Source organism: Jaculus jaculus, chromosome 13, assembly GCF_020740685.1.
Source record: "Jaculus jaculus isolate mJacJac1 chromosome 13, mJacJac1.mat.Y.cur, whole genome shotgun sequence".
Lineage (NCBI taxonomy): Eukaryota > Metazoa > Chordata > Mammalia > Rodentia > Dipodidae > Jaculus > Jaculus jaculus.
This window is the reverse complement of record NC_059114.1, coordinates 21,482,176-21,496,728: the sequence shown is the minus strand read 5'-3', so window position 1 is coordinate 21,496,728 and position 14,553 is coordinate 21,482,176. Positions and strand designations below refer to the sequence as shown.

General features: G+C 46.0%; 1 protein-coding gene across 2 annotated transcripts in view; it reads right to left on the bottom strand.

Annotated features, from left to right (window-relative positions):
- The window catches only part of Tbx5 (T-box transcription factor 5), a 63,781-nt gene that overhangs the window by 38,917 nt on the left and 10,311 nt on the right, over positions 1-14,553 (bottom strand). For both annotated transcript variants that reach the window (XM_045132691.1, XM_004664156.2), the window contains exon 6: positions 11,721-11,873. In XM_045132691.1, the coding sequence (XP_044988626.1) occupies positions 11,721-11,873 (153 nt within the window). The remainder of the gene's footprint in view (positions 1-11,720; positions 11,874-14,553) is intronic.

The following is a 14,553-nucleotide window of genomic DNA, read 5'->3' as shown; positions in this document are numbered from 1 at the left end:
ACAGGTGCATGCTGCACCGGCCTTTTTACGTGAGTGGTGGGTATCTGAATGCTTGAAGGGCAAGCACTTTTCTCCCCAGCTCTGAGGATACACCTTCTCATTTGTCCATCTGATACATGGCATGTTCTATTTCCGGAAAAGAGGACCTGTGACTTTTTCTTCTAAAGACAATCCTCTTCAATGAACATACGTGACTGCAGGAGGGTGGGGGGTGTGGCTCAGTGTCACTGCATATGCCACATGTGTGAGCCACTCAACTCCATCCATAGTACTGCGAAAAATGAACTTACATACCAATGAAATACTATATGCTCGGAAATGGGTTCTGATTCATCATATTATATACAATAGCATTTTTTTTTTTTTTGATTTTTCGAGGTAGGGTCTCACTCTGGCTCAGGCTGACCTGGAATTCACTATGGAGTCTCAGGGTGGCCTCGAACTCTCAGCGATCCTCCTACCTCTGCCTCCCGAGTGCTGGGATTAAAGGCGTGAGCCCCCATGCCCGGCTACAATAGCATTTTTAATGATACTATATGGGGGCTGGAAAGATGGCTGAGAGGTTAAAGGTGCTTGTTTGCAAAGCCTGAAAGCCTAGGTTCGATTCCATAGTAGCCAAGTAAAGCCAGATGCATAGAGTGGGATGTGCATCTAGAGATCATTTGCAGTGGTAAGAGGCCCTGGCAAGCTCACTGTCATTCTCTTTCTTTCTCTCTCTCTCTCTCTCTCCCTTCCTCTCTCTGCCTTGTTTTGTTTTTTGTTTTGTTTTTCAAGGTAGGGTTTTGCTCTAGCCCAAGCTGACCTGGTATTCACTATGTAGTCTCAGGGTGGATTCGAACTCACAGCGATCCTCCTACCTCTGCCTCCCGAGTGCTGGGATTAAAGGTGTGTGCTACCATACCCGGCTCTTCTTTCCATAGTTTTTTTTTTTTTTTTTTTTTGGTCTCTCTGCTTTTTTCTCTTGGGGTCTAAATAAATAAACAAATAAATAGATACGGTATGATTCCAAGTACATTCCATTCTAGGTCAGTGGTCACTGGGAAGAGAGGAGGCAGGAAGGAATGAACAGAGTTTCTTTTGTTTGTAATATTGGAAATGAAAACCAGCACCGTGTGTGCGCTGGGCAGGTGCTCAACCACTCAGCTCTACTGCTTAGGATGGTGAAAATACCGCACACTCGTTCCTATGTACGCGGACACATGCGTACCTATGCACAGGTGTGCGTATGGAGGCCAGAGCACTGCAATGCTGGGCACTTCTGAGTCTACAGTTGCCCCAGCCCGCAGAAGCACAGCCCTGAGAGCAAATGCTCTGTAAATGATGGCTTTGATGACAACAGGCCTCTGTGGAGTCGCTGACTTAACGAATGTGCCTATCTGCTGGGGGGAGGGGTTCCTGATAGAAGAACTGTGCACTCCCCAGTTAGCTTTTTAACCTGTCGTGGAGGCATATACCCCTAATGTGACTCCAGCACAACGGAGGCTGAGGCAGGAGGATTGTGAGTGTGAGGGCAGCCTGAGCTATACAGAGAGATGCTATCTCAAAGAGAAACAACAACCACAACCAAAAAGTTGATGGGAAATAGTCTTTAGGGGATAGGGAGATGGCTCAGTGGCTAAATTGCTTGCCATGCAAGCATGAGGATCTGAGTTCAAGTCTCCAGCAACCACTTAAAAATGCCAGGCATGGTGGAGCATTCTAGTAATCCCAGCACTGGGGAGGCAGAGACAAACAGGTCCTTGAGACTCTCTGGCTAGCTAGACTAGCTGACTAGAGGAGTTCTGGATTCAATGAGAGTCCTTAAAGAATGAGCTAGAGAGCAACTGATGTCAATCTCTGGACTCCACGGGTACATTCACACATAGGTACTCATGAGCACATGCATGCCCCACATGCATATGAACATGTATGCACTTACACATGCCAAAAAAGGTTTCAAATTGCTAAGTGTTGCTTTCCTCATTTTCTTTAAAAACTGCACCCATGATTCAGCTTGCTTGCTTTCTTTTTCTGTTTTGGTTTTTGTTGTTGTTTGCTTTTGTTTATTTTTTTTCAACTATAATTGCACTCTAGTCCAGGATGACCTGAACTTCACTATGGAGTCTCAGAGTGGCTTTGAACTCAAGGTGATCCTCCTACCTCTGCCTCCCGAGTGCTGGGATTAAAGGCATGCACCACTATGCCTGGCTTGTATTTTTTTCTTTCAAATATTTATTTTTATTTATTTATTTGAGAGCTACGGACAGAGACAGAAAGAGGCAGAGAGAGCCAGGCGTGGTGGCACACGCCTTTAATCCCAGCACTCGGGAGGCAGAGGTGGGAGGATTGTGAGTTCGAGGCCACCCTGAGACTCCATAGTGAATTCCAGGTCAGCCTGGGCTACAGTGAGACCCTACCTCGAAAAACCAAAAAAAAAAAAAAAGAAAAGAAAGAGGCAGAGAGAGAAACAATGGGTGTGACAGGGCCTCCAGCCACTGCAAACTAACTCCAGATGCATGAGCCCCTTTCTGTATCTGGCTAATGTGTGTCCAGGGGAATGGAGCTTCGAACCGGGGTCCTTAGGCTTCATAGGCAAGCACTTAACCACTAAGCCATTTCTCCAGCCCTTGTTTTGTTTTTAATTTTTTGTTCATTTTTATTTATTTATTTGAGAGTGACACAGAGAGAGAAAGAGGCAGATAGAAAGAGACAGAATGGGCACGCCAGGGCTTCCAGCCACTGCAAACGAACTCCAGATGCGTGCACCCCCTTGTGCATCTGGCTAACGTGGGTCCTGGGGAATCGAGCCTTGAACCGGGGTCCTTAGGCTTCACAGGCAAGTGCTTCACTGCTAAGTTGTCTCTCCAGCCCTTGTTTTGTTTTTTTGACTAGGTTGATTTCTAACTTGAGATCTCCTGCCTCTGCTTCCTGAGTGCTGGGATCACAGATGAACTTTGCTGTGACTGGTTTTATTCCTGTACTTTTCTGGTTGTCTTGGACATAAGGAGGGAAGTCTATAAAACCCTTTGACAAAACAGTCCTTTAGCCAAGCATGGTGGCACACGCCTTTAATCCCAGCACTCAGGAGGCAGAGGTAGGAGGACTGCTGTGAGTTCAAGGCCACCCTGAGACTACATAGTTAATTCCAAGTCAGCCTGGGCCACAGTGAAACCCTACCTTGAAAACCAAACCAAAACAACAACAACAAAAAAACCCCCAAAAACAGTCCTTTATATGGGCATATCTATATACAGTCTTTTTATTAAAAATTTTATTATACTGTTTTTCTGTAAAAGACAGTTATATTAATCAGTTATATGTAAGTAATTCAGTATATACACAACACTGATAATTTGCCTGTAAAAATTTACATATTTTAGCCTTTGTTCTATAGGTATTACTGCAAGGGGAAGAAGAGGATTATTCATTAATTATGCATTATTTTTATTTTTAATATTTTATTTACTTATTTGATATATAGAGAGAGGCAGATAGAAAGAATGGGCATGCCAGGGCCTTCAGCTATTGCAAACAAACACCAGATGCGTGTACCACCTTGTGCATCTGGCTTATATGGTAGCTGGGGAATTGAACATAGGCCCTTACTTAGGCTTCACAAGCAAGTGCCTTAACCGCTAAATCATCTCTCCAGCCCCATTATTTTTATTTATTGCTTTCAGATCTGTTTTTTTAAATTTATTTTTGTTTATTTTTATTTATTTATTTGAGAGCGACAATCAGAAAGAGGCAGAGAGAGAGAGAGAGAATGGGCACACCAGGGCTTCCAGCCACTGCAAACGAACTCCAGACGCGAGCGCCCCCTTGTGCATCTGGCTAACGTGGGTCCTGGGGAACCGAGCCTCGAACCGGGGTCCTTAGGCTTCACAGGCAAGAGCTTAACCGCTACGCCATCTCTCCAGCCCCAGATCTGTTTTAAGAGTCTAAGAACCCCTTACCTAAAGAAGTCTCTGGACCACTCAGATTTTCTCATAACAGAATGCAACCCAACAAATCATTCTGTTATGAAAATGAGCTCACAAAAAAATTGTCTGAATATTAGATTATTTTAAGTCTGGCATGGTGGCACACCACACTTTTAATCCCAGCCCTTAGGAGGCTAGGCAGGAGGAGAGAGAGTTGAAGGTCAGCCTGGGTTACACGGTGAGCCCCCATCTTGATGATGACGGTGGTAAAGATACCATCTAAACAGGGGTGGAGGGAGTCCTCAGGCCTGCCCCACCCCAGCCACAGAAGTTGGTGTCTGAAAATACTGAGGTCAATAAGGGCATGAATCCAGGGCTGAATTAGAAGCCAGTCTACAACTCCACTGTTCCGGTAAGAGCTCAGGACCAAAAATTGCCCTGATGAAAAAATAAAAAATGTGGGTTTTATCTTACAAGAACAAGACACAGGAGAACTGGAGAAATGGCTCAGTGGTTAAAAGCTCTTTTGGGGCTGGAGAGATGGCTTAGTGGTTAAGCACTTGCCTGTGAAGCCTAAGGACCCTGGTTCGAAGCTTGGTTCCCCAGGTCCCACGTTAGCCAAATGCACAAGGGGGCACACGTTTCTGGAGTTCGTTTGCAGAGGCTGGAAGCCCTGGCGCGCCCATTCTCTCTCTCTCCCTCTATCTGTCTTTCTCTCTGTGTCTGTCGCTCTCAAATAAATAAATAAATAAATAAATAATGGACAAAAAAATATATAAAAGCTCTTTCATACAAAGCCTTCCTGCTTGAGTTCAATTCCCCAGGACCCACATGAAGCCAGACACCAAGTGACACATGCATCTATGATCCCAAAGCATCTACAAGAGAGAGAGAGAGAGCTACTTGGGACAGCTAGACTGGTGTGTGCTCTCAGTGGCAAGAGGCCCTGTCTCGAAGAAGGTGGAGAAGAGCACAGCCACCTCAAGGCTGTCCTCTGACTCCACACTCATGCAGGGCACACACACGCGCAGTCACACACTCACATGCGTACATGGCATACTTCCCCTGCAAATAAGTAAATACTTATTTCCGTTTTGGGTGTTTAAAGGTAAGGTCTCACTCTCTGGCCCAGACTGACCTGGAATTCACTATGGAGTCTCAGGTTGGCCTCAAAATCACAGCAATCCACCTACCTCTGCCTCCCAAGTGCAGAGATTAAGGGTGTGTGCCACCATACCCTGCTAAATATTTATTTTAAAAAATAAATAAATAGGGCTGGAGAGATGGCTTAGCGGTTAAGCGCTTGCCTGTGAAGCCTAAGGACTCCGGTTCGAGGCTCGGTTCCCCAGGTCCCACGTTAGCCAGATGCACAAGGGGGCGCACGCGTCTGGAGTTCGTTTGCAGAGGCTGGAAGCCCTGGCGCGCCCATTCTCTCTCTCTCCCTCTATCTGTCTTTCTCTCTGTGTCTGTCGCTCTCAAATAAATAAATAAAAATTAAAAAAATTAAAAAATAAAATAAAATAAAATAAATAAATAAAAAGGCCTTTTGCTCAAACTGCTCTACCTTCACTATACACTTACTTATAGGTTCACTGGGTCCCAATTCTTGAACAAATCACCATAGCTGATAAAAATATGACTGCAGGGGCTGAGAAATGGTTCCATGGTTAAAGATGCTTGCAAATCCTGACATCAGGGATGCAATTCCTTAGCATCCATGCAAAAGAAAAAAAGTGGCTCATGCATCTGGTAGTTGTTTGCAGTGGTAAGAGACCCTGGCACACCCATATGCACTATATATATATGTATACATGAATGTTGTCAGGTGTGGGAGTATACATATATGTTCCCATCACTTAGAAAGCTGAAGCAAGCCGGGCATGGTGGCATACACCTTTAATCCCAGCGCTCGGGAGGCAGAGGTAGGAGGATGACTGTGAGTTCAAGGCCACCCTGAGACTACAGAGTGAATTCCAGGTCAGCCTGAGCCAGAATGAGACCCTACCTCGGAAAACCAAAGAAAAAAAAAAAGAAAGAAAGAAAGAAAGCTGAAGCAAAAGCGATCATGAGTTCAAGGTCAGTCTAGGCTAAGTAAGTTTCAGAAAAAGAAAAGATTGTATGTGATAAGAATAATTTGTTTTATATGAATATATACATGCACAAACACACATATATCCATATATATGGGCATGTGTGTGTATCAATCTTAAATATCCTTTTGGCTTGTATTGTGTGTGTTTATGTGGTGTGTGTGGCATGTGCACGTGTATGTGCAGATGCGTGCACCCAGTGTGCACATGGAGACCCAAGGAGACATGGGTGCCCTCCTCTACAGCTTGTCTCTCTTTTTTTTTTTTTTTTTTTATAAAGGTAGGATCTCACTCTAGCTCAGGCTGACCTGAAATTCACTATGTGGTCTCGAACTCACAGTGATCCTCCTATCTCTGCCTCCTGAATGCTGGGATTAAAGGCGTGCGCTGCTTTCTAGTCAGCAAGCCCCAGCAATTCTTTGCTTTCTGCCTTACTGTAGGACTAGAGTACAGGTATGCATGGCCATGCCCAGCTTTCTTTTTAAAAAAATTTCTTTCTTTCTTTCTTTGAGAGAGGGAGGAGAGAGGGAGGGAGGGAGAGAATAATATATATGTGTGTGTGTGTATACATATATACATATATGTATACACACACACACACATATATATATGTATACACACACATATGTATACACACATATATATATGTATAGACACACACACACATATATAGATAGATAGAGAGAGAATTGGCATGTCAGGGCTTCTAGCAAATGAGTTCCACATGCATACACCACTTTGTGCATTATTTGACTTACATGGATCCTGGGAAATTGAATCTGGGTCTTTGGCTTTGCAGCCAAGTGCCTTAACTGCTAAGCCATCTCTTCTCCATTCCTTCTTTTTAAATTTATCTATTTTTATTTTGTATATATTATAACAGGCTATACTCTTTTTATCACCTTGTCCCTGCTCCGGTTTCCCTGGGGCCCTCCTCAGTGGGGTTATGGTGTTCGCTGTGGGCTCAGGAAACCCTCAGTCGGTCCATGCCCAGCTTTTTAGCGGGGTAGTAGGGAACCACCTTGGGCAGTCTCGGACTCTCGGGCCCTCATGCCTAAGTGGCTGGTGCCCTTGCCCACTGAGCCATTTTCCTACCTGCATGGAACACAAGTGCTCCCCCTGGCCATGGCCCTCAGCCCTGACATCCCAGCCCCCCACAGGACTTACTAATCACCCCTGAGAAAAGCTTCCAACAAGCTCATCTACAGGTGAAACATCTTCTTTCGCACAGGTCCACTTAGACCATCACCTTCTCTATAAAATTCCCTGCCTTGTGGGCCACATGCCAGCTCTCAGGTCCCCAAATGGACACACCTGGAAAGCCCCACATCTACCAAAAAAAAAAAAGCTCCACGAAAACTGGTTTCTATTTGCCATACAAATGCAGTCAGTCCTTCCAAACTCAACATCAAACCGGATATCCGGGGGAGGGGGAGGGGAGGGGGGCAAATATAAATACCAGCTCCAACTGGTGAGACAGCGGTTGTAAAAATTAATGAGAATAATTGTTGTGAATTCTTGCTTTTGACAAAAAAAAAAAAAACCCTCACGAGGGCCAAAAATCTTAATTATGTCTGTCTATTAGGGGTTCATTTCCTGGTCCCAACCAGAAAGCTCGTACCTCATAAATATGGGCTCCATATACAATGATTTAAGCAGGAAGAAAATGGCCCCTGATGGGAAAAGTCGGCTAATATCAGGAGGATAGGCATGCTTGCATACACAGCCATTGTTGAGAGAGCCTGGAAAGGAACAGACCATGTGACTGGTGTTTAACACCTAAATAATTCTAGGGATTGCTCTGGGAGCTGCTGACAAGTGCAGTGAAAAGCTTACAAAAACTTGTTTCACGGAGCGCACGTCGCTGGGGAAGATTCAAGTTTTTAAATATCTTGCTCAAGCTGTCAGCCATCTGGGGAAATAACTCCCAAATCCAACTTGGGCTCACAGCTGGGCTGAGGAGATATATATATATATATATATATTTGCATTTGTACCCCTGTGCTCTCAGGGTATGTGACTACAGCCCAAGAAAGATGTCCTTCCACATATCTACCTATCTACCCCTACCTGGCACCTACCTGGCACCTACCTGGCTTTGATGGAGAAATCACATCATGAAGCCATTGAAACCTTAGACCCAACAAATGTTGCCTGTTTTTTTTTCTTTTCCCCAGGTCATCTTGACTGTAAAATTTCATTCAGATATATTTTTTTTTTCTTTCCCCTACTCATTCATCCAAAGGAAAATACTAGACAAATAGTTCTTGAATTGACGACATGATCGGGAAATAAACCACCAAAACCACAAAGACTAACATTTGTAGTTAGTTTTCAACCGCAGTAATAAGAACTTATTTAAAAGTCTCAGTCTTTCTCACATTCAAATACAGCCAGGGAGCAATGCTTGAGTAGACAGTTTCCGAAGGTCTCAGTTCTGAATGGGGCTAACTTGTTAATCAAGCTAATTGGTTAAGTAGTCAACGACTCAGTGCTCACTGTGGGGTGGGGAGGGGGGAAGCAGGCCCTGCATTATGCATTTCTGGACAGCATTCCATTACTCACAGCAGTGCTAGGAAGTGGATGCTCTTGTCATCCCCATTTTACAGATGGGGAAACTGAGTAAGTTCCTCTCTCTCCAAGGTCAAGAGGATTTGAACCCTCAAATGGCCCTCAATCCACATGGTGGTAAGAACTCGGCTGGCTTCTACCCATGACGTCAGAAGTCTCAACGACCGTTCCAGGTGAAACAATAAAGCACTCAGCCTGGGTCCACAAATCACGAGCAAGCTGGCCCCTTATTTAAATCACACATCATATATCCATGCGGGAGAGGGTTGCGAGGGTCTTGAAGCTGACTGGAAATGTGCTTTGCTTTGGACTTGCTCTTTATACAGAAAATTCATGACTTCGGGACTGTATAAGTAAGAAGTGGGGAAGACCTCATAGAAGACAGAGTGACAGAAAGATGTCTGCCATGAAATCCCTCTTCTACATGTCTAGAATTTATCCAGCTGCCTGAAAAGATCCTTGTGTTCAAACTCAACTAGACTCTCAGACTTATCCAAAAGAAAACAACAGAAAAGAAGAGAAGAGAAAGAAGAAAATAAAGCAATTCCTGTGCATGAACATGTGTGGTCATCAAAGATATATCCATATGTGGCTAGTTGGAGACACACACAGTTTGTGAGCATTGAGATCTACAAGCCTCCAGACAGTATTCAACTCCCTCCCTCTCTCTCTCTCCCTCTGTCTCTCTCTCTCTCTCTCTCTCTCTCTCTCTCACACACACACACACACACAGCAGGCACCCTTCATTACATAGATTGCTCAGTAAATACTTTGAAAATAGTAATGTGGGGGGGTGTTGGATATATTTATAGTTTCTCTGGTATGGCCATATGTGAAACGTGACATTATATGTTCCAGCGAGCCAGGAGGGTAACTCGGTGGCAGAATACATGCTTAGCATGTTTGAAGCTATAAGTTCAACCCCGGCACCAAAAAATAATAATAATAAAATAAAAAATAAATGGTATATTTCAAATATGGCATGTGGCACCGCTCAGGAGGCAGAGGTAGGAGCATTGCTGTGAATTTGAGGCCACCCTAAGAATATAGAGTGAATTCCAGGTCAGCCTGGGCTAAGGTGAGACCGTACCTCAAAAAACCAAAATACTAATAATAATAATAACACACACACATATATATACATTTGTGTACATATATATATATATATATATATATATATATATGTATGTATGTATGGCATGTGATACATGATGATTATAGTTGTGAGCAAAGAGAGAAAAGAGAAAGGGACTTGGAGTTTCCAAAAACTACCCACCCCCGTGGTTCTGCCCCAGCACGATGACAACGTACAACTTAGAAATCCCCCTCAGGAGCTGGGCATGGTGGCACACACCTTTATTCCAGCACTCTGGAGGCTGAGGCAAGGGAATTGCTTTGAGTTTAAGGCTATAGCCTGTGGTCTGGAGAGACGGCTCAGGCACTTGCTTGCAAAGCCTAAGGACTTGAGTTTTGTTCCCCAGTACCCACATACAGCCAGATGCACAAGTTAGAGCATGTGTCTGGAGGCCCTGGCATGCCTATACTCACTGTCCCTCAAATACATTAGTAAATAAGGCAGCCTGGAGCTATAGAGTTCTAGGTCAGCCTGGACTAGAATGAGATCCTGCCTTGAAAAAAAAAAAAAGAAAGAAAAAGAAATTTCCCTTAAGGACCTAAGCACTTACATGTTATTTTCCCCCTAAATTCATTTTCATATGTCCATCCCCTTCCTGTTCTTCCTTTATGAAGCTGGGCTTTCCTGAGGGATGGGAAGTGGAAATCTAGAGTGTCCTTGGATCCCGTGTCAGGTCTGGGAGCCTTCGAGTCTCATCTAACTGGGACCTGAGCTGCCCCTACTATCTTCTCCAGGGATTCTGCCACAAAGTTAAATGCAGGTTTGCAGCACTGATAAAAAGAAACAGGGGTGCTGGTGGGATGGCTTAGCAGTTAAGGAGTTTGCATGCAAAGCCAAAGGACCCAGGTTCAATTCCTCAGGACCCACGTGAGCCAGATGCACAAGGGGGCGCACGCATCTGGAGTTTGTTTGCAGTGGTTGGAAGGCCTGGTGTGCCCATTCTCTCTCTCTCTCTCTCTCTCTCTCTCTCATTCTCTCTCTCCCTCTTTCTCTGCCAAATTAAAAAAAAAAAAAATAAAAGAAACAGGTTTCTAGAAGCAAAACTGATATTCACCTGAAATAGTTTTATTTGCAATGTCATCTGACTTCATGGTTTTGTTCGCATTTGGGTGAGCCAATAAGGGACAACTCAGAAAAGGCTTCCTTCCCCTTTAAAAAGTAATTGTGTTTTGGAGGGAGTGGGTTTCTTCTGGGGGAAGAGAAGGAAGGTCTCTGGAGATCTGGAAGGGACCATCCATCACAGCTAGCCTGGTCACCAGACAGTCTGAATTCGAAGACTGTCCACAGTATGTTGTAATAGCATTATCTACCTCCCAGCCTGCACCAAAATAGCCTTCCCAGATTTTAGGGGGCTAAACTGGCTTCTGACTCTCTGGTCTTCCTGCCAGACTCATAGCCTCATGGCCTCCCCCACTCTGGCTTGGCTGGGAGTTGGGGTGCAGGTACCATGGAAGGAGGAGGGGGGCACTACCATCTGCATAGTCCTCGCTGCCCTGTGACCTACCCTCTTGAGCCCACATGGACCCCTCCCACGTTGCCCTCCTACTTTTCCACTTGCTCCGTTGTCACTTGAGGTACAGCCCCTCCCACCCCACAAAAAGAGTAAAGGGAAGAACACTGGCTCCCCAACAGACAACGTCACCCCCATAAAAAGTGACACTAGCCACCCACCCCAGCAAAAGCAACCTTCCTTCCCACTGTGCGTTTCATGAGGTCCGTGGGGCGTGTTTTGTCTATGTTTAAGCATGGATCAAATCTATGGATTCACAGATTTGATTCTAACTGGGGTGCATGCCTGTGAGAGAGAGACACTGGTGCCTTGTCCCTGAATGCCAGGAAGGCAGCCGCAGCCCTTAGACTATAGCTCCCGCCCTGCCCAGCACCCTGGGGTAGAAAGAAGCGCTGAGCTATTAAGACAAGATCTCGGTAGCCCTTCAGCCCAGAGATCCAGCGGGGGCTGTATTGTAGTCATGCCAGCCAGCAGACGGCCCCAGGTGCTGGCTGCCCGAGTCCAGGGCTTACCTTGTGATTCTGGTAGGATGTCACTGCAATAAAGGCTGTCTCAGGAAAGACGTGAGTGCAGAACGCCGTGTTTTTTGAACCGAATCCATTATTCTCGTCTGCTTTCACGATGTGTAATCTGGGCTGGTATTTGTGCATGGAGTTTAGGATAATCTAAAAATAACAGAGAACATGAGATTGTAAAAAAAAAAAAAAAGTAATCAAGACTCCTTTGTTTCCAGATAAATCCCAGCACCCCCCCCCCCGCCATACACCACCAATTAGCTTTGTTATGTGGACTCTCAAAAAAAAAAAAAGTCATTTCTTCTGTTTTGAAAAGGGTCCAGTGATTTCATTTAAAAGAAACATTTCAAAAATGACAATTTCCAACCAAAAAAGTCGAGGTAATATTCCAGGAATCTACCCGAAGCCCATAGGGTAGTAAATCAGGATTCTTAATAAAGTTTGCTTAATAAATTAACTCTGTGTGCAAGGGCACTTCCCGTCCCCAACAGGAGCCCAGCGAGTCTGGAGGGAGGAGGGGGGGGGGGCCTTGAGAAAGCTGGGCAGCGGGGGTGTTGTGCAATGACACATACAAATACCGCCCCCCCAACACACACCAGGAAAGAAAGAAAACCTCAAAGAATGAAAAAGTAAAGAAAAGAAAGAAACTAGATACTTTCCAAACTGCAAAAGGCCATGAGCTTGCTGGATAGACTTGGTGGGTGGGACAGACCTCAGTCCCTGGCCCCTTGTTAGACAGAGTGGAGTGGACCAGGCAGGGACACTGGTGGAGAGAGAGAGGAAGGGAGGGAGGGAGAGGAGCCTGACTGCCTTCACCGCGCCCCCCCATCAAAGTCAGCAGGGACTGGCCACCCAGCCCGCTCCCTTTCTCTAACTTTTATCAATATTTCGAGGGGGCGGGGCATAGCCACATGATCTGCAAATTTGCAACCCTACTGTGTGTCTTTCCCCTGCCTAGTGAGGGCTACACTGAGGGCGCAGATCAGCACACTGCTGGTGCTGCCAGGTTATCAGTACGAGCGCAGCGCGAGCATTAGTGTTACTATTACTATTGAAGACTTTTCTTTTCTGCCACAGTCAGGCCATTTCCGAAGATAAGCACGGTGATGAATAAAACCCAGTATGAAGCCTTCGAGGAGGCCGGCACCTTTAATCCTAGCACTCAGGAGGGTGAGGGGGGAGGATCGCCAAGAGTTCAAGGCCTGCCTGAGCTGCAGAGTGAGTTTCAGGTCAGCCTGGCCTAAAGTGAGACCCTGCCTCAAAAACAAATTAAATAAATAAATAAATGCAATCAAGTAATTAAATAAATTAATTAATAATAAAACCGTGTTTGTTTTGCAAATGACAGATTTGAACGCTTAGGCGGGGCTGTTTAGCACTAATTATTTACGGAATGCACTTTGATCCAAGCTCTTGGAATGGGCGAAATGACCACATTAAACCCTCCCCAAATCTGGCCTGCTCCCCCCCCCACTCCCGCAAACCCCACCCCGGGGGCCCCAAACCCCAGAGGCTGGGGTTGTCCCAGTGTCTTTGATATTTGCATTTTTGACCCTGGGGCAGGATCCGGGGATCCAAGCCCGAGGGGGAAGGGCGCGAGGTGTGGCCTGGGATCCCCACCCGGGCCCTGGAGCTCTAATCTCAGTCCTGGGGTCCCGACCGCCTCTCCGGGCCCGATAGCGACGCCGGGCCAAGGGGCGGCGGTGGCGACAGAGAGACGCAATGGGGCCCCTGCGAGCCGCCACCGGTCCGGCAGGCGCAGCCATCGTCCGGGCTTATCCAAATTGCTTTGACGGCCGGGGACAGTGTGAGGGCATCAGAGTGAGGGCGATCTAATGGCTCTTAATTTCATTAGGGAAGGTCCGAATTCAAAATCCACGATTTGGGCGAAAGCACTGCTCTCCGCCCACTACACACCGTTGCCCTGGGCTTCTGAGAAGTCCCCCAAACTTGGTAGCAGGACAGTGTGCCTTCACTAGCAATCTACCCCCAGAATGACCCAGAAGGCAACGCCAGAAAAGCAGAGGGGATGCTGGGCGCTGAAGTGGAATTGGGGAGCAGTTTTTACTTCCCAATTCTTTTCTCAGAGATAACCCACTACACACACTCAAGAGTACCAGCTCCCACTAGGATGGACCCCAGCAATGGTCCTTTACAAAATGATCCTATTGCCCCCACGTCCTCAAATCTAAAGTGTCAGCACCCCAAAAGCCCCCCCCCCCCGGGTCATTTTTGTGCCAACAGCATAAGAACCAGCAAACCGGTTTCCTCAGGGGACAGGAGTGAGGTCTCCATTCTCATCCTAGATTCTGGTGGCCTCAGTCAGTCCACCCTGGGACACCCCCCCACCCCGCAGGATCATTTCTCATTTGAACAACCTGTCCAAATCCATTCTACCCAGCTCTCTCCTTTCTCTAAACTGGAAACCATGCACCAACTGGGCTAGACAGGGGATGGCTTCAGAAAATAGAGACATCCTCAGATCCCTGTCCCCAGATACAAGCTGTAGGGCCTTGGGCCAGCCACTTCCTACCCCTGGACCAATCCTTTGGCTCAAAGTTGACCATTTTTTCTTCTTTCTCTCCAAAGCATACTAAAGATGCCCAAACGTGAATGAGTGACACCATCCACAGAATGGAAACACCTAGCAAAAGGTTCTAAATGAAGAATTCAGAAATGGTTCAGTTCTGGTGATTATTCCCAGCCAAGACTTTTGGGGCTGTTTCTCCAAAAATCAGTGTTGTGCCCTTTGTGTTCCTCTAGAGAAGAGGTATGAGGTCGGGATCAAGTTTCTACTAAAAGCTATGTGCCATCTTGGGGGTCCACACTT